We start from the raw sequence: 26,460 nt of genomic DNA on the forward strand, positions 1-26,460 counted from the left end.
CGGGGAGTGGGTGGAGGGGCTTTATTGGATGAAGGGGATGGGGTGAAAGTGATGAGGTTGGTGAAGATGAAGATGTAGTTGGCGGTGGGGATGAAGATGAGCGTGGTGAGGATGAGGATGGGGGTGAGGATGATGGAGGTGAGGATGAGGATGGTGGTGAGGGTAAGGATGATTGTGAGGATGAAGGAGGAGATGGTGAGGGTGCTGGGGGTGAAGATGAAGATGAGAGACATTTTGGAGGGAATGAGTGGAGTGAGAGCTCCATGTCCTCCTCCTGGTAGTCGTGGCGCTTTTTTATTTAGATTTCTGTTGAACACACTTGGTGTTTTGACGTTTTGGAATTTTGGGGTTTTTTCATTGTCAGCTGTTTTGGGGCCAGCCTTGACAGCGTCTGCGTACGTCATCTGTGTTGACTTTAATCCCATCGGGAAGACGGCTGCCTTAGCCTGGGCAAAGGTGCCTCCGAACTTCGCTCGGTGGGTCAGGATGGCCTTTTCTTGTGAATACTTGGGACAGTCCTTTGAATATGCCGGGTGTCCTCCATGTTGGCAATTTGGGCACCGAGGAACTGACGTGCAGGATTCCTCGGTGTGACCCTCCTGACCACAGCGAGGGAAAACAGCATTTCGCCGGCATTTTAATTAATTTAGTGTGTCCAAAGCGCAGGTAATTAAAACAACGTATCGGGTTTGGAAAGTAGGGTTTTACCTCTAGTTCCAATCAGTTTGGTAGGAAGTCTTGGACAGTCGAAAGACGGTATCCAAAAGTTTCTGCGGATCTCTTTCCCATCTCGCAGCACCATGACACGACGAGTGTGGGTGACGCCTTCTACTTCTCGCACCTTTTTTTCCTCAGTACAGCCGTCCATTTCACGGCTTTTTACAACACCCATGGAAGTATTGAGACTCCTGTGAGGCTCAACACTTACAGGGATGCCGCCAAAGGACGTATATTTCCGTAACTGTACGAAATCGGCCACGTTAGCAACCAACATCCACCAAGAGGTCGCCAGACCCCAGGGGGGGGGGGGGGGAGACTTTCTTGGGTCTGGGGATGCCACAGGCTCTGAAAGCTTTGTCAATGGCAAAGACGCTTAAAGAAGTTTTTTTCTTGTGTGACTCATCGGCTGAGGAGATTACCAAATAAGCTGACCATCCTAGCGATGTTCATCTAGGCAGGTCCCAGATACTGACATTGTCGTCCTCTCTCATTCTTTTTCTTTTGCCCTGCAGGGACTGGCTGGAAATAGGGGTAATCTCTTAAAGATAGAGGATAATTTGGAGGGATGTATATTGAACAGATAGTTATAGGACGGTGTAGGGTGACCCTGACCGCAACTACCTGAAGTGTTGTGTTTAGTTGTATTTGTCTGTGTAGTATTTGGTTATTTATTAAAATGGAGTTGCCCCCAGAGGCGATTTGGTTATGGGTGTATGTTTGGTAGTAAGTTTGATAGTTTTTCAATGTGAATGTGGGTGTTGGCAATTTAGTTTCTTGTAGACAGATAACATTTGGGGTGTGTGGCGTGTGGCGTCAAAAAATGGGAGAGTTCTGCCTGGTTTGCACGCAAACCGGAACCGTGAATGTTCCACTGAAGAACAGTCATTTTTTTTTTTTTGAGGGCACTGGTTCAATACATTTCTTTTTTATTTTTGGTGACCATTGTATCTGTTTTGTTAGGCTGCGGTCACGGTGGACCGCAGCTTTTTTTTTTTTAAGGGGAGTGTTGAGGGGGAGGAGGACCGGAGTCCCTGAAGCGGGTAGAGGAGGGCTGTCCACGTAGGATTATGCGATTGTGCGCCCGCCGCGGCAGCGGTTTTTTTCTGTGTTTTTTTTTTTTTTGGCGTAATTCTGCAACACTTGCATAATTTTGGATTCCCCGCGTTTTTTCACCTTTTTTTTTTTCCACAAAACAATTAATTAACGCCTCGCCCATGTGACTAAAGGGAAGTAGTCACCATAATAAATCTCATTTAAGTGACAAGTTGGTAATGTCCCTTGTTAGAAGATCTTGGTTATTGGTTGGGATTTTGTTCCTTGAGCATGTTCAATTTTTCAATCCATCAGAAGTTGTTCTCATGTCTGCTGATGTTTCATGTTTGACATGTGTCCCTAGTTTTAGTAATGTGCCAGCATCAGAGGTCCAGATGTCCTTTTCTTTTTTTTCTTTTTTTTACATTTTTCTTTCCTCTATAGATCTATACAGAGATATAGATCTAGATCTACAGCTGAAAGTTACAGAGATTTTTTTTTTTTTTTTTTTTTTTTTTTTTTTTGACTGATGTGTATTGTTTTCTTTCCAAATACACGACAAATTACTGATACTGATATGTTCTGTTTTCAATTTTTCTGTACATAAAACATGAAAATCATGAAAATCATGGAAATTCTTGTTGAAAAACTGCAAAACATGTCACGAATGGTGTTACGGTAACTTGCATAATTTTTGCATAATTTTGCTTTTTTGCATAATTTCGCCATCTAAATTTGCATCATTCTACGGGGACAGGGAGGGGGGGGGCGAGTGTGGGGAGTGAGTGGAGGGGCTTTGTTGGATCAAGGGCGATGGACACCAGGGATCTGCAGAGTAGGTCTCCCCAGAGTGTCCTTCCTTGCCGCAGCGAGAACGCGCTGCACCACAACAACAAGGCAGCTGTGTGTGTCCGAAGCGCTGACAGTTGAAACAGCGCATCGGTTTCGGAATGTATGGTCGTACTTCTAATGTTAAATAAAAACCATCTCTCTGCACTCTGATACAACGAGCATGGACAATTCCATTGACCTCCTGGACCATCTCTTCTTCTGTACAGCCAATGAGCTCTCCGCTTTTGGTGACACCCTTGGATGTGTTCAGACTTCAGTGAGGTTGAACACACACAAGGATTCCACCAAACGAGGTGCAGGCCAACAGTTTACCTGACTCTGTGCTGGAACTGACCTGTATCAGGAGGTCCGTGGATCCTAGTTTTTTTTAAGTTCTTTGGAGTCAGAATTCTGAATGTTTTTAGTGTTTTGTGAATTTAGAAGACGCTTAGTGTTGCTAGGTCTTGCTTTTCATCTTTTGGGGAGATCACCAGAAATGGTGACCACCCCAAGGACATTCTCTTTGGCATACCATGTCCCAGATGCTGACAGTCAGCATCGTCGCCCGAAAGGCTCTTCTTTCGTTTCCCCCAGGCCAGGAGTGGCACCTGCTTTTCCTGTTTGGGACTTGTTGGGAATTGGGGTGGAAGAAATTAATGTGTTTTAGGTCTATGTGATTTCGTCTTTGTTCATCTCTAGGGCTCCCCACCCGCCACCGTGTCCAACAAGGGGATACCGCTCGGAAGTCCTTAGCTGGTGTCAGGACTACCCTGGAGGTATACTCCCAGTCGGACGGCAAGAAATCTCGCCTTCCAACCAAGATTGGCCAACAACAAAAAAAACGGTTCAATAACCGATTGTGTGCAGAAGGCCACTACACCCGCCCGTCTAGACCGAATCCTGGGCAAAAGTGGCGTCTTGGTTTGGGAAGCCACACTTCAGCCACCAGGATCCCCTTCCCCAAGTCATACGGGTCGCACCCCACGGTCAACAGGGTGCCTCGCGCTGCGGGGATTCAGGGTCCATTTCTTGCTTGACCAGACCTTCGGTCGACATATCGGAAAGAAAGATAGATGGATAGAAGACATAGCAAGTGCGGACAAAAGATGCCACCCCACGGTAGAAAGCTAGGGACCTACGAGTGGCATACTATCAGCGGGCGGGGGAGGGGGAGGGGTGTCACACACCCTGTTGATGGGACAGCCAACTATTTTTATTCTATTCCCCGGTCAGCTCGGGGAAGGATGAAAGAAGAAGGAAAAAAGACGATAGAAGACAGACGATACACCTTTAAGTTAAAGGTGTATCGTCTGTCTTCTATCGTCTTTTTTAAGTAAATGTCGCCCCTGCGCACCTCAGCATAGGTGTTCATGGGTGACATTTCACTATTGAAGGGGTTGCGCATCCTGCTGGCGGAGCAGTGGGTCTATTTATATCAAGAATTAATAGAAAAGCAGGAGATAACCTCACTAGAGCGCCCACAACCTGCCCACTCCTGTTTCCCCAAGAGAAGAGACTAATTTGCCCTGCTTCAAATTTGGACATTGTCTATCAGATAAGCATGAAAGGAATCCACGTCAGAGTGCAGTACAGTGGGTGTCGCATTCAACGAGAAGTCGGCTCCAACGAGACAATCCTTAATCCCCGATTTTTGCCTCTATATCTCTTTGTAAATGTACGTCGGCTCCAACGAGGTTGCAAACAGACCGAAGTCGCTTTCAACGAGGTCGCGACAACCAAATAAAAGCAATTAGCTGCCCCAAAAGCGAAGAATGTTTCTCCTTTCTCTCCATCTCACGCGCAGCACAAGGCCCATCCTCGATTCCTAACTCATTGTATTGCTAGATCCAGTGTGCCTCGTAATAGGGGCCCCAAAGCCAAGAGGATGGACAACGGTTAGCCTTCGGTAGGGTCGGGAAGGGGTGGGTGGGAACGCAATGCAGGCTGTGTGAAACTGGATAAACTCTGGATGGGTAGGTCTTGATCGAGACCTTCATTTTTTTTTTCAACTTTCTTTTCTTCCCCTGATCAGAAAATCCAAGGTCCCGCCTTTACTTTATGATGATGTAGATCTAGACCTGGATGTGAGAGGGTATGTTTCCACACGAGAAGTGTTCCGGAAAAAAAAAATTAATGCAGAAATGACGGTCAGAACACAGCTTAAACACGCGCACACTGATGCGATGCTGTTCGAGATTTTTGTCATCGGGGGAACAACTGTTTTAATCACAGGTACTGGTACATCGTATAATATTATTATAATAATAATAATAATAATAATAATAATAATAATAATAATAATAATAATAATAATAACTTGTCTCCTTTCTTTAGCCTTAGTCGCGTTCAACGAGAGGTTGAATCCAACGAGGACAACAAGCCGGTCCCGGCAACCTCGTTGAATGCGACACCCACTGCAGCATAATGTGCACACATAACAATACAATGTTCTTTATCTTCTTAGAACAGTTACGAGTCAAAAATTGTTGCAATACCAAACATAGCGAATTGCTGCGCCAGTTGCCTTAGGTTTAGTATTAAATTGTTCCATTTATTGCATTAAAAGTATGCACATAATGTATGTTGAGCGATGAACTATGTGGTGAGGCATCATGGTGAAATCAGGCACTCGTCACAAGAGTGAAATCAAAGAAATTGGCATTTTCCTGACTGTTGGGCAATTTTTGTCAAATTTTCTTCATTTGGCTCAACACATTTTCTATCCATTTAAAAACACATTTCTGTGTGGAGTTTTCTGAAAAACATTGATTTTGATTAAAGGCACAACAGATGTCAATTTTCAGTTTCCAAGGACTCTTGAAGTAAAGGAATTTTCCAAACTTTGGCGCCCATTTTCTCGCTAATTTCACTTCTGAAACCAGGCAATCCTGACCTCCTTCATAATATTTCGGCTTCTATTCAACATAGATGGATATTTTTTTTCACTAAAAGGAAGACAAATAAACAGGCTTTAAGATGATACCAATAACCCCTTATGCCCAAAAATTGAAGAGCGCCCGATTCCACCACAACGCGACACATATTATTTCGATTTTTTTTTCATTTCACTAGTGACAGAAACCTATCCCTGTCGGTCACAGATAGAATCTTTATAAGATGAATAAGAGTTTTGCAGCACTTTGGTCATATAATTTCCAAAGATTTGAGGAGTCACTATAGTGCTAAGGAGTAACAAACAAAGCCTAACAAAGAAAAGGAGGAGAGATGAGGCTGATGATAAATGTTTGATAGCTAGGTAAAAAAGAAAAAAGAAATCACACCATAGCCCCTGCCAACCACCCACAAATAGGAATATGAGTATGAGCAGCTTCATGCCACTGCCAGGCTATCAGGTTCAGCTACGATAATGATTATAAATTCATATTTTAGGCCTCCATCAACACAATGGATATGATTTAAGAGATACACAGCTTCATGTTCAATAGCCCAGGCTGAATGGGGCACTGTGATTATAAGAGAAACTCCATTAAAATGCAGCATCCCAACACTAACAGAAAGACGAAGACAAGCCATTAAAAAAAAAAAACCTTCCCCACAGGGTATCAAACTCAAGTCTTATTGCAAAACGGCATTCACAGACATAAGAACTTTAGGCCATTATGTACGTACATAGAAAACATTTTAAAAACTTCCCATTTGCACACAACTTTAGTAGCATAAAAAAAAGAACCAAAAACAACAACAAAAAAGTCTCCATATAAATTATTTCACAACAAGCAATATATATTTTCAACAATGTTTATTTTCATTGTAAGTTTAACATTATTATCATAAAGAACATATATAAATAAACCAACAATTGAAATCATATACATTGAAGTTGCAGGGTTTGATTCCCCTGATGAATTTCCTAAACATCAATATAATTCATGTAATTTCATTAAGCAAATCAACAATCAACAATGAAAGTTTGCACACTTTTAAAGTGGACAAGAACAGGGTTTACTGTCAATGTCGTCTCAAATTAATGCCTTTTTTTTCTCCCAAATAGTGTGGATGAGAGACAGGAAATTTACATATTTTTGGGTTCACAGTTATTTTCTCTTTCAAAATACATGGTACTCTTAATAAAGTGAGCCCAGTTAAATACGAGGGACGTCCAGAAAGTAGGTACCGTTTTCACGTCTCTCTGAACTGGATCAGGATATTCCCTATTTTGCACCACAATGAGTTGATGTATTCAATACTGAAGTGGAAAGAGCCCTCAGCTTCCATCTTGCTGTTGTAAACAACAATCTACAACGCTTTTAAAACATTTCACCCAGTTTTTTTCCCTGCCAGTTTACACAGTACAGCCACATTATGTATCAAACATCCTACACCCTTTTGAAGCTTCAACATGTCTTCCAAGATTGAAAATTATGCTGACAGGGCAATTCATTCAGTTATTCATTTTCTGACTGCAAAGAACACGAAGCCTAGCGACATTCATGGGCAGATTTCTGAAGTGTATGGCGAAAATGCAATGGGCGAAAGCATGGTGCGGAAATGGGTTTGCATGTTCAAAGGGGAGAACATGAGAGCCGCGCACTTTCTAGAAAAAACTATCAAAGCCACGAACTATCAGAGTGGCGCACATTTTGACGACATCGATACAATTAAGAGAGAGGAGTGGCACGTGACAATTTGACAGGCACAACAGAAACAGTGTGCCAACAGAAGAAACGGCGGGAGGGGAACTGCAGTCAGGCCTACGTTTGGCATAAGGGGCTGTTCAAATATATAGTCTTACATCTTTTTGGGGACTTTTTGCCCCCCCCCCCTCCCATTTTTCTCACTTTTCTTACATATTTGCCTCTTAAGTGATGTGAGTACATCAACAGTATCAAGATTAAAGAAACATTTTGGGGACAAATTGATGCCATCACTGAAGGGACTAGTTAACTCTTTGTTTTTAAAAATCCTGAAAAACTTTTACACAAAGGTTATTATATTCCAGTCCTTCAAAGTGTCAAACCCCAGAGCTAGATTTAAATAGGTTTCAAAATTTTTTTTAAGAGAAGAGAAGGGAAGGATAGGTCAAACCTTGCTGAAAAAAACAAAACATTGCAGACTCCATACATTACTACTTTGTACAAACGTACAAAATTTAAATATGAAAGAGCTGCTGTAGATTTTCTCCGAGATCAATCTGTTTACACCCCATCAAGGTGGAACAAAGCACGGGTCCTCGAAAGTTGTCAGCAGCTCTGTCAAACTTAACATAAAAATTTTACTTCAGAGTATGGGTCTCTTATATTTCACAAGCAACCGGTTTTTAAAAGAGACCTTTTATCTTTCAAAAAGACAGCAACGGTTTTTATGAAATTTGTCTTAACCTTTGCTCTATGTTTAATCCTATGTGTAAATCGTGTTTTACTATCGTATCCATATGACGTGGAGAACTCTGTGCCACCACTTTCCAAAGAGGAAATTTACTCGTTAATCCTATTCGCACGCTTTGCATAGCAGTCTGTCAAAATGATTTTTTGAGAAAAACTGAAAGCTTCAAAGAGATCTTCGTACTAGAAGTATTTTAAAATGTGAAGAATACAACCCCCAGGGGTACAAAATGACCCCAGGGTGTACGGATAGGGTTAATTATGAAGGCGCTGAACAAGTTTTCATGTTCAACAATGGACACACGGTCAGAATTAGTTTGACTTTTTGTGGTGAGAATGTAGAGTGTATGTTGTGTGAATACAACAAATATATGGAGTGGGTGCAGTTGATGATTTGGTGACGAATGTTAATTGGGAGAGAGAGGTTGAATGGCAGAGGGTGGGAGCGAGTAAGAGACCATGTCCACAGTCCCAGCGCAGACCATACAGAGAAAGTGCGGATGTGTTCAACACTGTATTTTACTATTAGATTGGTCCACGGAAGCCAGACCACTACGATCGGACCTTTTCCGGCTTCTGCACAGTCTGGGTTACATTAAGTATGCCAGACATTTTCTATTTTTTGGTCTGTGCTAACAGAAAAGAGGAGTGTCATCTGTATGATGTGAGCTGTCGTCACTGAACATGCCGGCCTTGGTCTACTCTTCCGATAGGCTACAAATGGAACTTCATATCTTTTCAAATCAGTGCAACATGGATGATACAAATCTTATTAAATGTGTGCTGACAAGACCAGCCCTTTACGATAAAAGAAACAAACGATACACAAACTGAGGATTTTGTACACTTTCAAGGGAGATAAACATTGTTGGACAATTGGCTCAAAATTTTACAAGAGAACCATCTTTGTTACAAAATACAATAGAATTGTGAGGCAGCGTGGTGAAATAAGGCGCTCGTTAAAATAATCAAAATGAAGAAACTGGCATTTTTCTCAAGCTTGGTGAATTTTTATGGATTATTTGTTTTTTCGCCCATAAAAGAACACATTTCTGTGTGGATTTCACTGGAAAACTTTGATTAATAACGGCACAAAAAATGTAAAATTTTCAATTTCCACAGTTTCTCAAGCTAAGGAAATAGCTACATTTTGGCGGTCATTTTCTCATTAATTTTACCTCAGATATCAATAACTCTACATGCCCATAAATTGACGAGAGCCTGATTCTACTGCGTTGTGACACAATTTGTCCTGTTGAAATTTGTTACAACAGTTTGTTCGGCTGATGCTCACAGGGTTATGCAAGAGCTGTACTTGGAGAACATTAACTGGCCTCAAAGCAGGCAAATGTAAACACCCAAGTGGGTATAAACATTTTCCATCAATAATGACAATGAGAACAATTTTCACATGAAAAGGAGAATGAGATTCTCATTAAAAGTTATTTTTCACACTTTCCACATTATATATATATATATATATATATATATATATATATATATATATATATATATATATATATATATAATGTAGCGCACAACCTTTGTCCCCACGTACCAGGGCGCAGATAGGGTGAATTACTACTATACCTGTATCTCAGCAAAAATACCCCAACCATTTTGAACTTTTCAGCATATTGAGAAAATTGAACGCGATGATCGCATGTTCACCAAAAACGTAATTGGTCGGAACTGAAAACATTAGATCTAGCACATTCATCACCCGAGTTATCACGGTGTACGTGTAAAACACCCTCATGTTAGGTCTACTTGAAATTTTACTAAAAAGTTTACTCCAATTGTTGTAAATAAACTGATTTTTTTTAAATCTCAAAGCCACACAAACCATTCTGAAAAGAAATTATAACTTAAACAAGAGCCCGTGTCAAAAAGGAGATCATTGCTACAACATTTTTGTCACTATATTCACACGGTAGCCAACCAGCGTCTCGTGGGGGTAAAGGGTTAAATGTGAATAACTAAAACAAGGTAAGAAACATTTTTATCTATACATAACTCTGTAAACTTCCTTGTCTTGAGAGTCATGGATGAAACAGCACATTCACAATTCTTTTCCATCAGACTACCGGTAAGAGTTTCTTTTCTTGGTAAGTCTATCAGAGTCTTTCAGAGTTGAGACCTCCGCTGAAGATTTTCTGGGCCTAGAGGTGACAAAACTGTCGGCATATGATAATGATGAGGCACTGGTGGCTCGTTTGTCCTGCGGCCTCTGTCTTTGTGAGTCCGAGGCATAACGTGGCCGAGATGTTGTACTTGGTTCTGTTTGTGTGCGAGTGTTCTCACGAGACGAGGCTACTCCTGATGAGTGACCACCAGACGACCCCACTAGCTCTGCTGCAGACCTCTCTGCAGCACGGCGCTCGCCCGAGATAGATCGAGAGTTTCTGTAATGATCTGTAGACATACCCCCATGCCTCCTGAGCCCTGATGTGTCACTGTGTGATGTAATGCTCCCATGGGGCTCTCCACTGCCTCCGGGAAAAGATGATGATGGGTAGGGGTGGTAGTGGTCCTCCAGGTGATCTGAGAAATCTGAATGTGGGCTGCACATCGATCGCAGAGTCTGAACAATAGCGGCTGGTGGGACATTCATCTTCAGAAGGTCCAAAAGGATCCTGAAACAGAAATAATTGGCATAATGCGAGAAAAACGTTCTTAATAAATTGTACTAAATTAATCAAACCCTAATAATAATAATAATAGATGGCATTTGTATAGCTCAAATCCCCGCTCAACAGCAAGCTCTGAGCGCTACACAATCTATACTATTACCCCAGCAGACCTTAAAGCATTCTGAAAAAACCTCTACTTCCTGGGAAGCATACAGCGCAAGCAGCCATTTATAGGTGCTAAAACACTAACACATTGACAAGATCTTTTGCTGTCTATGGCCAGGTACCCATTCCCACCTGAGTGAAGTGAGGAAAATTCGTGTAAAGTGCCTTTCCCAAGGACAAAACGTTGGGCCAGCGGCTCGAACCCCCGAACCCACAACCTCACGGTTACGAGTCCGGTAGCCTAACCACTGGGACACTGACGCCACTCTAAATGACTTTGATACAGAAACTTGTCTGTTGCACAACCTACAACGACCTATACCATCCTGAAACATTACACCAAAGTACCCATTGTGAGAATGCTACAAATATCAAACGGTGACAATGACCTTTTCCACAACCAAGAGACTTCACTTACGGCCAGGGGAGGGGGGGTATGATGAGGTTTGACTTAATAGTACAACACGCACATAGCGAACCTGGTGACATGTGGAAAACTTTTTGCTGTGTATGCTTTCGGGCTTTATCATGGGAGATAACATAGTCGAAAAGTTGGCCCAAAATTTTACATGAATCATGTCCCCTATGCCACAGGTTTATAGGCATTTATTATCACAGAATTGAGTTTTCTTACATTGATTTTTCATCACTTCTGCTATGATTAGCTGTTTTTCTTCAACCCAGAAGCTTCCTACATCTTTTGCTATGCTATGGTCCACTCTGTACTACTATAACTTCACAAAGACCAAGACCTAAATTTGCAGAATGTGAGTAGGCTAGTGTGTTGAAGAGGAAGTGCACCGAAGCTCCGTTTCCATGTGTATGCAAGGCGTAAAGAATGTTTAAATGGAAATTCAACTAAAGTGTATCCATGTGGGCGTGATGCATTGTCCGTGATGCGTATTCGAACAATTGAGGATACAGACACCGGAAGCTAGAAAATTGCAGCTGATTTACAAGAACTACGTCTTTCTACTATTTCGTTTTTATCAAGCTAACATCATAAAATGCAATAGAATGTCGTTTTAATTTTAGTTACTCTGCTCACCTCTCTAGCTTCAACAACACCAAGTCTGCTTCGACTATCAAGGCACCCCGGAAATAAATTGATTGATCGATTGAGTAGGTGTTTCACAGCACTATCGACTCAATTTTGGTCATTTAAATACCAATAGGTTTCACTGCAACAAATCTAGGATCATGTCAGGTTTAGCGAGAGTTTTTCGGTGCTCGCAACTGCACACGCTCATATTATCATCATAATGCTAAAAGGATGGACAAATATTTATGAAAATTTTAGTAAATATGGTAAAGACTTAAAAACATTTGTATTCATACAATATAAATTTCAGGGTATGTATATATACACAGACAACAGTACCTATATATTTTATATCCTATTAAACAGTCCTTAATAAAACTTAAAATTTTTCTCAGGTTAATAATGTCAAAAAGAGTTTTGACATCTTTACATTTAAAATATTTTGTACGTATATCATTAAAGTCGACACATTCCGTCAGGATGTGCAGAACTGCAAAATATGTGTTGCACGCCACCTATTTTTAATCTTGTGTAAAAATAACATTTTCTCTTCGTAGGAGAGACAGGGGTTTCCTGGGCGCAAGTTTCGGTTGGATGTAATGTAGTTTGTTGTGTATTTGTTGGTTCAAAATTTGGGACCAGGAAGAAGATGTGATGTGTTCTTTTACTTTCGGTTTCAAGTCAGAGAAAGGGATTTTACTATTTTTGTTTTCAGGTAGTTTTACAAATTCTTTGGAAAATTGGTCAGCGGTTTCGTTGCCATCAATGTCTACATGGCTTGGAAGCCAAGCTATTGTCACAGTTTTTCCAGATTGATGTAAAAAAAGTGCAGTTTAATTTTATAAGTTTTAAAATTCTGTTGTCGGGGGTGTCAGAGCGCTCTAAAGATTTCAGACAAGAGAGAGAGTCTGAAAGGATTAGGAAAGTAGACTTGATTGATATATCTATATTATATTTAGGGCTATTTCAAGAGCTGTAGCCTCACCAGTGTCCTATTTTTAATTTTGTGTAAATAAAATTTTCTCTTCGTAGTAGAGACAGGGGTTTCCTGGGCGCAAGTTTCGGTTGAATGTACAAGGCTCATTAATAATAATAATAAATAGCATTTGTATAGCGCATGTCCCCACTCGAAAGCAAGCTCTATGCGCTTTACACTACAGTGGAAACCATATATAACAGGCCCGGAAATAACAGGGATCCGGTAATAACAGGGACGCTTAAAATCCCCGTTTTTTCCAACTCTTTGTCTCTATTAAAAGTTATCGGCAATAACAGGGCCTCATCGGAGCCCAACCGGTTATAGCAGGGACAAAGGCTCGTTAACAATGTGCAAAAAGTAAGAGAGAGAGAGAGAGAGAGAGAGAGAGAGAGAGAGAGAGAGAGAGAGAGAGGACGACCGGTCGGCCTAGATCTAAGCCTACTTCTTTCATTATGGTCACTAACGATGTCAAGCGCAAGAGAAAATGCCTTTCAATTGACAAAAATTACGAAATAATCCAGACTGTTGACAAAAAACAAGCTCTACTGGCAGAGATAATTTGTCGTCAGTTCGACATTCCACAAGGGTCGATTCCCAATTCCCACCATTATCAAGGTTAGAGAGAAGATAGTGGCAGCATACTCAAATGAAAAGTTTGCTCTGGGTCGAAAGAAGATGAGACTACCCGATGCAGATGCTCTGGACCAAGCTCTTCTGATGTGGTTTTAAGGATGCAAGGAGAAAGTCGGTGCCAAAACCCCTGTTCGTGGGTACTTGTGGCTAGGGAAACTACGGATGAATAAGTACAACTAGATTAGTCCACAAATGCTCACTTTCCTTGCATATCGGATTTAACAGGGATCGGATATAACAGGACTTTTTGTCTACTCCCACCATCCCTGTTATATCAGGTTTCCACTGTATATTATTACCCCAGCAGACCAAAGAACACTCAGAAACATTCTCAGCTTTCCAGGAAGCATACAGTGCAAGCAGAAGGTTAAGGGCTCAAACACTAACAAACTGACAAGATCTTTCACTGTCTATAGCTGGGTACCCATTTACACCTGGGTGAAGAGGGAAAAAATTAGTGTGAAGTGCCTTTCCCAAGGACACAACGTCGGGCCCGCGGCTCCAACCCCCGAATCTGCAACCATATGATTACGAGTCCGGTAGCCTAACCACTAGGCCACCGACCTTCATTCAGAAGGGTTTTGCTTTCGTTTGAAAAAGAGGAGGGGGGTGGGGTGTAAGAAGGTTTTGTTGTTTTTTTGTTGGTTTGTTTTTTCGATTATCTTTTTTTTTTTGTTGCTGATTTTGCATTGTGCAAGGGTAAAATAAATGAAATATATGTAAATGTAAGATGATGAAGACCGAGTGCCATGGTAAAACAAACACATGGGTCGCCACCACTTGGAGAATGAGCAACGCTTCTGTCGCAAGTTCATGTCAACGTCCATTGTTACTTTGTTAAAGATTAAATAAACAAATAGTGATCAGTCACCTCACATGTATACGATTAGGACATGAGTTGTGGGCAGGGCTTGTTATGACGGATCACAAGCTTCCCTTACCAGCAGTTAAAAATTGATTGTTAGTACAATATTACCCATTGGTCAACTTGGGTAAACTTTCATTGGAGGGACTAAGAACAACAACAGGTGAATGGAATATGACGTCCCATTGGACAGGTGACCGTTTTACACAGTTAAATTATATATAGAAAAAATGCAAGGGGGAGATGGAAAGAGAACATTTGATTTATACAGGTGGCCGTCATTGCAGGTTCGACTGTACATGCATGTCACTATATTAATAATAATAGGCACTTTTTGGTTTTGTCTCAAATACAAATACTATACTTTAGGCATTATAAAATAAACTAAAATTTTATTTACAAATCAGTATTTCCCGCTTTTTCTCTGCCTAGAGTCTCGCCATCATTAAGTATGGCTAGCCTCCCAGTCAAACAGTCCTTAAGAAATGTTTAGCTTAAGATTCCGATGCACATTTTAACAATTGTATATAACTCACTTCCATCTTTATTCCTTTACTCACATCAAGGAACATTCAGGTATATTTTCAAAAGTGCAAAAATATGAAAATTAAAATTAGATTTGAAACTGAAGAGCTCACAAGAATGAATGATACAATTATATAATTTTCTCATTCCAGAGCTCCTTTTATTTTTGAATTCTGAATCAATTTCTTTCAAATTTCCGCCGTTTTCAATGACAACTCCGCGCGTCGACCTACCGATGACCGAGCAACACTTTGTTGCTCTGTTGCTCCGCAATAAACAATGTGAAACTAGCGCTAGGCACAAAAGAACGGAAGTAGCCTATTCAGAACGTGGCGTTTCAAATTCAAATAGCACGGGAGCTATTCAGCGCCTGCCAAAAAAATTTAAGGTCTTCATGCCCATGATGCCCCCCCCCCCTCCCCCAACCCATTCACACCTTACACATACAGACACACACATACACACACACACACACACACTCACACACACACGCCACGCACGGGCCACTCCATTCGACAAATCTCCAGAACGCAAACCGTTCGGAGCCGGCCTTCGTAAAAATAAAAGCTAGAATATCTAATATTAATATCTAATTTAGATATCTAGAGTCTAGATCTAGAATCTAGATCTAGAATTCTAGATCTAGTGTGATCAACAGAACAATCACAAAAATCAAGGAGTCAAAATCAAACTAACTTGAAAATCTTTGGATCAACAGTGACACCAGCCAACTGTGTGAGCTCGTAGAATTCTGCTTCATCCGGGCGAAGTACTGCTTTACTGATCAGCTGGGCACGTATTACTTCTGTTTGCCTTTCAGTCGACATCCTGCTAGGCTTGGCTTTGTTATAACTTGCTAAGTTAGGCCTAGATGTAGATCTAGAATAGATCTACTAGCTAGATCTTGATCTAGATCTAGATCTAGAATCTAACTACAAAAAACTAAGTTTCTAGTTTCTAGACGGCCTGTAATCAATAATCAAACACAGTGTATTCAAACATTAATTTTCCTGGTCAAGACTAGGCCCCTAGTAGTGATTGGCAGGTATCGATACCAGGTACTCGATACTTAGATACCTATAGGTATTGGTATCGGTACCGATACCTGCTCTAAACATCGATACCTATGTGTTATTTATCCCTGGGCTGCCAAAGCAAGTGACTTGGGCCTTGAGAATTTTTTGTTTATCAAAACTGATAAGTTTTCCTAGGAGGGGGGGGGGGGTAAGCGTTTTAATTGAATTTAGTGATTTTTTAACCAAAAGAGAGAAGTTTTTCATGAAATGTATCTATAAGTGATTTTGCAAAATCCTCACTGACAACCCTGATTTATCCTCATTGGTTTAATTTAAAGTTGCTAAAAAATCTGGTAAATTGAATTGCCTTTTTAGAACTCTTGTGTTTTTATTTTCCAATACTAACAATTTCTGCAAAGTTGACTTTCTTCCAATACTTCACTTAATTTTTGTTTTTATTCTCATATTTGGGTATTTCTCTCTCTCTCTCTCTCTCTCTCTCTCTCTCTCTCTCTCTCTCTCTCTCTTTTACAAATAATTTTTGTTTGAGTCTCAGCTAAATAGTCACAACTTGTCTAGACACGATTACCTAAATACTTGGAAAAGTATAGTTGTATTTTTGTCTTTACTTATTACCCCCGGCGTATGTTACCAATAGCATTAGGTATCGATGTATCGGTATCGATACCTTGAAAAAGTACTAGGTATCGACATCGATACCTAAATTGTGGTATCGGCCCATCACTAGCCCCTAGTGCTTAGTGGGAATCGATTCGATGCATCGATACACCGATACTTTTTTGGTATCGGAATCGAATCGATATGTTCGAAAAGGATCGATAAATGAGGACTAATTATTCCCAGGCAATTCATTGATCCAAGGGATGATACTTTTGTTGTTTTCAAGTCCAATCGAAACATCAGGTTAAAAAAAGAAACGCGCTCTTTACCTATAAATCAATATGGCATCAAGAAAGACTAGTATTATGAGGGAACATTTTGAGAAGGATAGTCCTTCACAGGTTAAGTGTTTATTAGGCAAAAAAACATTTACATTCTCAGGTTAATGTGTTGATTTTGAGTGCCTGGTGTGATGAAGCCCACATGGGACGCTCAATAAGTTAAAAACGATCACGAAACGACAAATGCAGTTTTTAGGACACCTGAATAGACATAAGGGTCTTGAAAAATCTAGCTCACACTGGCAAAATTGAGGGCAAGCGAGGCAGGGGTAGGCCCAGAACAACATTATACTTAGGGGACCTAAACAAATGGGTAACAGGGAACGATCAGGGAAACGTAGCTTTTTTTGAGAGCATCCGAGCAAAGGAATGAATGGGAAACCATGATCACTGATGTCTGTCGCAGATCTGGCACTGGATGATGATGGTGTGTGTATTGCAATATTGGTAAAGAATTTTTTTTTTATCAATCAAATTCAAGTAGGCCTAAACTGAGTATCAGTATCGGTATCGGAATTGAATCGATTCTGGAAAAAGTATCGAATATCGAATCGATCCCAACTATTGGTATCGTCCCTGCACTGCGGGAATCGATTCGATACATCTATACCCCGATACCTTCTTGGTATTGGAATCGAATCGATACTTTCGAAAAAGATCGATACATGGGGACTAATAAATCTTTGCTAATAATTGTTTCCAGACAATTCACTGATCCAAGGGATGATACTCTTGTTGTTTTCAAGATACAGAATTCTACACTTAAGTGTAGTATTCTACACTTTCTACACTTAAGTGTAGAATTCTGTGTTTCAAGTCCAATCGAACACATCCGGTTAAGAAAAGAAACGCACTCTTCGCCTATAAATTAACAGGGCATTAAAAAAAGACTAGATCTAGTAGATCTTTTGTGTGGAAACATTTTGAGAAGGATAATCCTTCACAGGTTTAGTGTTTATTATGCAAAAATGTATTTTCATTCTCAGGTTAGGCTTATATATTGATTTTGATCGCCAGGTGTGTGTGTATTGGAAAAGAAAGAAAAATTATCGATCAACTTCAAGTAGGCGTACTAAGTATCGATATTGGAATCGGTATTGAATCGATTCCTTAAAAAAGTAACGTATAACATCGATTGCTAAATAGTGGTATCGTCCCAGCACTAGTCAAGACATGCAGGAACAGCAACTGTCAACTTGGCTCTCAACTGAACTCAACTCTCAATTTCAAAATTTCGTCTCGGCTTGTCTGTGACGTGATTTTGTGAGCAGGGTTGCCACTCAGTTGCCACCAAGGAGTTTACAGAGTCTACCTAGACACTTCCTTTTCCTTGGCCAAATGAAATGAAAAAAGGCCAAATTTCTAGAATTTGGCCAAAAAAGGCCAAATTGGCAACCCTATCCGGTCGAGTTGACAGGACGAAAAAAAAAAAGAATGATGGGCGGTGTCGAGATTAGTTGGTCCATACAGTATTAAGGCCTAGATATCTAAATAGTCAAAACAAGAACATGAAAGTCTACAGATTTTGAAATCTAATAATCGGTGCAGTATTTACCCCTGACAAATAAAAACAAAGATTTTATTTTATCTTTGTTTCTAGTAGCCTAGTGTTTTTAAAAAATTATTTTAAGAAGGGACAAAACAAATTACCTGTCTACAAATTTATGACATTAGTTATTCACCGCATATCATGTCACCGGAAGTTTTCCTTTTCAGCAAATCAGCCAAGTGCTCTCCCCTTAGGCTAGGCCTTGTCTTGTCTGTCGTTCAAGACAAGAACGTCAAGAAGTTCAGGTCTTTATCTCCGCTGCTGACTACTGTATACTAGGCTCTAGATCTACACTTCACACACAACACAAACTAGGCCTAACCTTTCACGTTTGACTGCCAATGAACGCCTTCTTGGGGTAAACAACGCACAATGGATGATCTAGAAGCGAAAGAGAAAGCTGAGCTGCTAGTTCTGGTACGTAATTCTGAAGGCTGTCTGTCGTTATTCTCAATCTCACCTGGGGGGAAAATAAAAATAAAATGTTATTCTCACCAGGGATCTAGATCTAGATCTAGATCTAGATATTATTCTCACCCGGTCTGAGAATGCAATGGGTTTTTAGTAGGGTTGGGGCGAGCGGACGGACGGATTCGTTACTCGCGGACTCAGTCAGAGCGAACGGGTAACAGACGGCCATGACTGAGAGTGAACTGCGAACCTCAAGACAGTTAGTTTTTTGGGTCCGCTCCACAATTTGACTCTCTCAGCGAGCGGACTGCGGATCTCAAGCCTCAAGTCAGTTCGTTTTTTGGGTCCGCTCCACAATTTTATTCACTGGGCGGGCGGGCGAACGGACGAGCTCTAGCCTAGTCTAGCAGATGAGATACTCGACGCGAGATTAGACATGTCGTCTATTGTTTGTTAATTAGGCCTGATGTTTCAAACCACTAGCGGTGCCACAGGGAGTGAGAGAGGCTGATGACGTAGTACTATGTGTGTAACCTTTCACCTCGTGCGTGGGGCACACTGTGTACATAGGGGGGGGGGGGGGGGAAGGGGCGGAAATTTCCGTCATGAACGCCTAGCTACAATGTGAGGCAGGAGGGTGATTTTTAAATTATTTTTTTAGGGGGGGGGGGGCGGGGGGTTTAAAAGTTGTAGGCAATGGAAGGAGTCGTTCCCGCCCGCTCGAATGCATGGAGTCTCTCGGTCCGCCCGTCCGCTCGCTCGCTAAACTGTTGTCTCTGTCCGATGTGTAGCGAGTAGCGAACTACTCTTCACAAATGGATGGTTCGTTACCCGTCCGCTCGTTTGCGGGTAATGCCAGCGGGTAGTTCGTTACTCGCGTATGCTAATTTTGCGAGCCGGACCCAACCCTAGTTTTTAGGTCTACCTGGGTGTTGAGAACGGATGATAGAAAATAATTTGTGAATTATTGTAAGAGAGTGACCGTTCGTGACCTGCCCCAGAGCCAGAGCGCTGGCCAATTTTTCTAGGCTCCCGCGGGGATTGTTATTGTTTCTTTTTTTTTTAATCTTGAGTTGAGAGTATGCACGCATGTCTTCACCAAAACCCTAGACAAGTGTAAATATATTCTAGATCTAAATTCAGAATGGAATTCACTTGCCAGAGTAGTATGTTTTTAAAAATAATAGCCTGCCTTAGCCTTAATAAAACTGAAAGCTGTTTAATGAAATTTAAAATAGTAATAATTTGTCATTTGTAATGTTAGAATTGGCATTTGCTTACAACACAAAAAAACATGTTTAATTGTTATCCTTAGCAGAACCCACGATTATTTTTAAGAAACGCAGTGCCTTAACCCTAGGCTTATTTTTTTCAACCATTCAAGAGTAAAAATTTCCATTACAGAACCAATAAATTAATACTGTAGCAACAAAAGGTGACGCTATGTGGTCAAACGGTCAAAAGATAAGGTTTTGCCCCAAATCGACTATAGCCGCCTCCCGCGCCCGAGAGCTGGCCCGCCCGTTCTCCATTTTAGCCACCTCGCGCGCTCAGCGGAGTGAGGGAGGGAGGGAGGGAGGCGAGTTTTGTCACCTGAAGCGCTCAGTGACAGGGGTCCTATGATGCCCGAAACAAACAAACCGGGTGAGAATAGTAGACTGTCGTTATTCTCACCCGGGGTGAGAATAGTATGAAATTTTATATTCTCACCCCAGGTGAGAATAATCACTGTGAATTCTGAAAGCTAAACTAGGCTAGATCTAGATCTAGATTTCTAGATATCTAATCTAGATCTCATCTAGATTCTAGATCTAGATTTAGATCAAGAAGTTATATTTTCTAGATCTAGAATCTAGGTCTAGATCTAGATCTACATCTAGTCAAGTCCAAGTCATGATGTCTCAATGATGATGGCGATGGTTTTTTGTTTTGACTGGAATAAAATCCTTACACACTCTTTTATCTCCACCCTCCGCCACCCGGCCCTGTGATCAGACAGGGTAAATTTTTACTTATGAACCCACCATTGGGTTACCTAGCAATGCCAATCGCCCGCTGTGCCTTGGGCCGGAAATTGACCTCCGCGCAAGGGGTAATTTTTGGGCCGCTTGGAATTAGAAGTGACTCTCTTCTAAGTATAGTTACGGGAAAACTCGTAAACGGAAATAAATGAAACCCGGCAACCAATCAGAGGAAAGATTAAACTAACGACATGCCAGCGTACAATCCCGAACGATTTCTAGAACCGGAGATATTGCCGTGTTTACATTGTACGAATTTCCTCTGCGTTTCGAAAACGAAGCGGAGCTGCGGGTTGATCGCCGACCACACAGGCGCCCCACATGTCTTCTTTATTGCTGTAAAATTTGAGATCTCTGCGTTTTGTAAAATTACCACCGATCCATTGATAAAACACTAGTTAGAGCTGGAAACTAGATCACGCATTCCAAACGCGAGGTGCCGGCATGCAAGAGGCACGTGATCGCTAGATGACTTGTGATTGGCTGCCTATAACTAAATAGGTCACCGATGACTTCATCGCGGGTTTTCCTGATAGCGCTTTACTGAGTTTTAGAAGGGGTGATCGCGTCGTGGTAAAAACGATGTCACGCAATTCAACAAATTTCACGCAAATATCAGTCTTTAAGATCCAAAGTAATAAAGACATCGAAAAAGTGATAGCAGAACTAGATTCTGCACTAAAAATCACATGAAGATGCCAAGTTTCATTCATATGCTCCAATTCATTACTGACTTATAAACAGTTTTTCCTCAAAATACATCAAGACATGTCCCACATTTTGGCGATATTTTCCCCATATGACGGTCCCCAAAAGTTTTGCAAACAAAAATCCCAATAACTTTTGTATTTATTAATGGATTTTAAAATTTTAAAAACCATAGTTCTTAGAATTTACTCTTTTTTCATTTAAGCCTGTTTTTTTTTTTAAAGCAATTTGGATTAAAAAATTTAATTTTTCATTGTCATTGCTAGTCAAAGGGAGGGCAGGGATGGGAATTTAAAGCATCACAAGCAGACATTGTTGGTAAGTCATTAATCCACTATTTCTCCGTAAAATACTTACATGATATGTACTTTAACTAATACAAAAACATCCGAGAACAACTCTCCGTGCATGTTGCCTACTAACTTGACCCATCACTCACAAGATTGACCCATTGATTTTGGCCTGAGATAAGAAACCTAGCCTTTTTGGAAAAGGGCATAAAAATCTTTTTAGGACCTGTGTGCAAGTTGTAGGCTACACGTTAACTGATTCCATCCATGATTTTTTCGAGCTCTAGACTGAATTATTTTTCTCTTTTCACCTGGGGTGCATCTATTTAATGCATTACTGTGAAGCTCTAAGTTGTCTTAATATAATGTATTTTCATATACCAAACTGATGGGAATCAATAGAGGAATCTGTTAATATCAATAACAATGACCTATAATCTGTTTGTATTGTATTTTCCATCCAACAAAAACGAATATGAGGGAGAAAAAAATTGCGCAACACCTCTTAGAAAATTTCGACATACCGCATTTTCTCAGCTTTACAAGTCCTTATAATCCATAGGTATCAACACAAACTTGTAGCGATATCACCCTAGCTCACATTTATGCATGAATTTCACAAATTTAGTTGAATATCTTTCTTTGAAAGACCTTTTTATTATATCAGGCCCTGTGTTGTTCACCCTTACATGGCAACAACAAAACGATTTTTGCAAGAATTCCGTGAAGTTTCGTTCGATTTTGGCGCTCATAGATTGAAGTCAGGCTTGTTTATAAGTTCTACTTCCTTTCAACAACTTAAAAAGCTAATTATGTTAAAAAGTGCACATTTGGATCGGATTTCGTTGAGCCGCTCACAGAGGTCGAATGGCGGCAGCGGAAAAACTCAGAGCCGCTGTCAGCGGTCAAATAAACGGAATCAGTTACAGATCCCTTGGTGGTCCAAAATGTATGATATAATAGTAGGCTTAAGCTGCCATCCTGGCAAAATTCAAAATTAATTCCTATCAGACTGAAAATGCTTGATGTATCCCGCATGCTCATATGACCATATTATGTGGTTTTGAGCACCGTGAAACACTTTAAAAAAGAAGGAAAAAATAGATGGAAGTGCCAATTTGAGACGCAGAGTTGCGATTAGCCCCAATGTTAAATAAAGTGCAGCGTGTTGAATAGCCCCTACTAATTAAAATGCCGAAGCCTGGATCACGCGACGTCATGTGTGATTTCTGGTCAGCCGCGCCATCATGCGATGTCACACCTCACGCATGATTTGCGGTCAGCCGGCAAACTGAACCTCTGCATGTCGTAATGATATTCACTTTTTCGTAATCAGACGGTGGCTGAACCTGTGCTAAAAGTTGGCGACGAATTCTCCTGTTGGGAGGACTTTTTTGAATCTGTTAAGAAGTATTCGGAGTCTACCAATCAGCCTTTTGTAAAGATCGGCAATAAATCAGTGGCTCAGGCAAACAAATTCAAGCAAGATAAACTCTACCCGGAGCACCTGAAAATCGTGCAACAGACGTATGGCTGCACACACCGAGGCGGAAATGAATTGACTAGCTCTGCCCAACGAAAACGCAAGTAAGTAGCCTTTTTACTCAGTAATTAATTAATTAAATCTGCATAATGTTAGGGAGACAAGTTATAAAAAGGAATAGAAGACTGTAAGTCTAGATCCAGATCTTTGCTTTTAGACAGGCATTATAATCTCGTATTGATCTAGATCTATATTAGACTATAATTAGAGTTAAGTCTTGATCTCTAGATCTACTAGATCTACATCTTGACCTTAATGTACTGGATGTCTAGATAGCCTACAGATCTAGACCTAGAAGAGATATAGGCCTAGGCTCTAGATTCTCTATATTCTGTAGGCTACCCTTCTAGAATTGTAGATGAATTAGATCTAGATATATTAGATCTTGATATTTATTGAGATTTTCTTAAATATTTATCTAGATCTAGATTTCTCTTGAGATCAATCTTGTTATGGCTCGGTAGTTGGTGGATACAATCTTTTCAGTGGGTACGAGGCTGTTCAGAAATTTGTTGTGCCGATAGTTCAAAAATAGCTTGCCTGGTTTAATATTGAGTGCATTGAATATCAAAACTGATTTAAGAATGCCACTTTTTCGGTAGCGCCCCCCCCCCCCCCCCCTTCCCCAGGCTATTTTGGCCATTCAAAATTCGCAAAATTGAGCTCAATTTTGTATTCAAGTACTAGATTCTAGATCTAGGTCTAGATCTAGGTAAAAATACTAGATTGAGGTTATCGATTTGTCAAAATTACATAATTATACACTACGCCTAGGCCTAGTGTTGTTAATTTCAATCATGAAGTGTGTCTGGGAAATTGGCTGTGGAAGTACAATTTAGCCAACCTTTCTTTAATAACATTAGCCTATTGCCAAGTAGGAAAGAACCATTTTCCGTGCTATTTACTGTTTCAAAGAAGTGTTTAATTCAAGTAGTTTTCGTTTATGTATAGTACTGAAGGAGATTCATAAGTCAAAATCTCTTCAAATATTCGATCTAGGCCGATATCAGTAAAGTTTCAACTCGATTATATTCCCGAAACAGGAAAATAAGCAAATAATAATTGGGGGGAGGGGGGGGGGGGACCTACCGAAAAAATGGCTTTAGAATTCCCCATTTCTAGTGGATTTGTGGATTTGTGTTCGAATATTGAAGCACGCTATATAGATCTAGTAACATGTTTAGAATGTCTGAAAATAGTCTTCGAATAATATTGCCGTATTTAGGTCTAGATCTAGATGTAGACCTTTAAGCGGTCATACTAAAATGCGAAAAGATACGATATCGGTCCTAATTGGGAGGCTGTCCCCCGCGCTCATATGACAATAAACAATGCAGTTGCGAGCGCTGTGGCTTAAGTGGGTCAATTTGTTCTAATTTCATTGGACAAACATCATTTGAATGAGACGTATGCCTCGGTTATGAAGCAACGCCAGCGGTTGTAGAAGTAGGCCACAAACTCAGACTGATGCACACTCACTTGAGCTGCGGGAATACGGGACTCCGTCATCACATGGATGATTCTCGACGTGCGTGCGTTGAGTCAGGACCGTTCTGACTCGGGACCGGGCGGAAGGCGAGGGTGCAGAATTACTCTTATTGGGGAACATAAACCCGGCTCCCGCAGGACCAGGGTTAACAACATAATTGTCCTCTTGTCACAGTGGTACCTGCGCCACAAAGCAAGGAAAGTCCTATCACAGTTATTACAAAATTAATATTTTACTAGATCTAATAATAATTGTAAGGCGGCAAAAAAGAAAATGAAACATCAAGACGTCATGCGCCGATCTGGCATTCATCCGGAAGTCTCGAGTGTTCATCATGGCGGAATATAAAACAAAATTGAAGGGACCCCAATTTTGATCAAAGTAACCCTGAAAATGAGTAAGTCTGAAGGGACAGAAATCGATGTCTTTTCGCGTCTTTTCGCATTTTAGTTTGACCCCCTTTTAGTTTGGTCAATGAGGGCACGTTATCAAGATCGTATCCTATCTGGCATACATATGCGTTTACAATCGGAGGAAGAAAAAATGCCAGCCTCCATGGAGTTTGTTGACAGAAAGGAACTTTTTGATTTTTATCGATGTTATAAATCGAAAAACAGGTTCCAAACATCCAGCAAATTTTTACAAACAAAACTAAACAAAGATGAGTTCAACTTTCAAGGATAAAATATCGAAGTGATGGTGAGCTGGCCGATGCTGTGCATACTGTCTGACTGTGTACACGGTAGTTGATAATTTACCTCGTATGACTGTGGCTGTGCCCGAGCATTTGCTGTGTTTTAAAGATCTCGGAAGAAAAAGTGAACAAGAGAAAGAGGTCTGTAACATAATATTGTTTGTAAGAAAAGGGGGAAGTATGCCTTCTTTCTGGACACCCCCCCCCCCCCTCCCAACCACCCTGTAGCCATAGAGGCTCCCACCTCTAGTGTTGGGATTATGGAACACATATTTCCAGATTTTTTTTTTCCAAGTGGCCATTAACATCCCTTCTGCAATATAGGTGTTCTATTGAATCATTAGATGCTATAGAACAGGAACTTACGGGGTTATAATGTAGTAGTAAGCAAACTTGTGGTTTTCATTGGGGCAGAATGTTAGACTGTTCGAATTATGTAAGTAAAGGATGGCTGCTAGTCACGCTTAAGTTAACATAAAATGTACTAACTGACATTTATTGTGCTTCTGTTTCAGATCATTTAAAATTAAGTGCAGCGCAAAGATCCATGCCTCCGTTGACAATACATCGCACAGAATTGTGGTCAGGACTTTAAATAATGAGCACAACCATATCATAAGTAAGTAGTGTTGTGTTTGTTATGTGTGCAAATATTGCTAAGAAAAACAGGGGTGATCTATTGGCACCGGTATGGCCACTGCGCCAGCTGTTTACGATTGGCAGAGATGTTTGTTTGACCACTGGAGTACATGCTTTAACCCCTTCGTTGCCGTATGACGTACCTGGTACTTCGTGAAAATGCGTAATTTTTAGCGCTGTGCTGTACCCATGGAAAGTGGCAAAATTTGCCGCTCCTGGTTGCCTATATGGCGTTACATGTATGGCACGCTTATAACCTGGCTCTTATTCTTCTGTACGGAGTTTTAGCCACAAGCACGGAGTAGATTCGTGTTCGGTAATAAAAGACACGCCTGTCTGTACCAAATTTGGTAGTATTTCTTTACTGCTAG

The 26,460-nt window shown here is 40.8% G+C and overlaps 3 protein-coding genes across 4 annotated transcripts in view; 2 read left to right on the top strand and 1 right to left on the bottom strand.

Annotated features, from left to right (window-relative positions):
* The window catches only part of LOC106012548 (protein BFR2-like), a 13,310-nt gene extending 9,690 nt beyond the window's left edge, over positions 1-3,620 (top strand). Inside the window, exons 4-6 of the mRNA XM_035971282.1 lie at positions 35-277; positions 856-947; positions 3,283-3,620. Of these exons, the coding sequence (XP_035827175.1) occupies positions 35-277; positions 856-947; positions 3,283-3,620 (673 nt within the window). The remainder of the gene's footprint in view (positions 1-34; positions 278-855; positions 948-3,282) is intronic.
* A 6,132-nt stretch (positions 3,621-9,752) lies between these two features.
* LOC101857967 (mitotic-spindle organizing protein 2B) lies at positions 9,753-15,794 on the bottom strand. The gene is made up of 2 exons (XM_005104238.3): positions 15,464-15,794; positions 9,753-10,561 (listed from the first exon to the last, which is right to left on the bottom strand). Exons 1-2 carry the CDS (start codon positions 15,592-15,594, stop codon positions 10,009-10,011), a joined length of 684 nt encoding a protein of 227 aa, XP_005104295.1. The 5' UTR covers positions 15,595-15,794; the 3' UTR covers positions 9,753-10,008.
* Positions 15,795-18,427: 2,633 nt separating this feature from the next.
* The window catches only part of LOC101858205 (protein rogdi), a 40,591-nt gene continuing 32,558 nt past the window's right edge, over positions 18,428-26,460 (top strand). Inside the window, exons 1-3 of one of the 2 annotated variants that reach the window (XM_005104239.3) lie at positions 18,428-18,711; positions 23,061-23,311; positions 25,966-26,069. In XM_005104239.3, coding sequence (XP_005104296.1) covers positions 18,667-18,711; positions 23,061-23,311; positions 25,966-26,069 — 400 coding nt within the window. In that variant the 5' untranslated portion in view covers positions 18,428-18,666. The remainder of the gene's footprint in view (positions 18,712-23,060; positions 23,312-25,965; positions 26,070-26,460) is intronic. The other variant, XM_005104240.3, reaches the window with a different exon arrangement.

Source organism: Aplysia californica, unplaced genomic scaffold, assembly GCF_000002075.1.
Source record: "Aplysia californica isolate F4 #8 unplaced genomic scaffold, AplCal3.0 scaffold00411, whole genome shotgun sequence".
NCBI lineage: Eukaryota > Metazoa > Mollusca > Gastropoda > Aplysiida > Aplysiidae > Aplysia > Aplysia californica.

Bases quoted from the DNA above. Each gene is read 5' to 3' on its own strand.
- LOC101857967 (XM_005104238.3), bottom strand. From the start codon at position 15,594: ATGTCGACTGAAAGGCAAACAGAAGTAATACGTGCCCAGCTGATCAGT. The intron at 10,562-15,463 runs GTTAGTTTGATT...TTTCTGTTTCAG, and splicing joins GTTGATCCAAAGATTTTCAA to GATCCTTTTGGACCTTCTGA.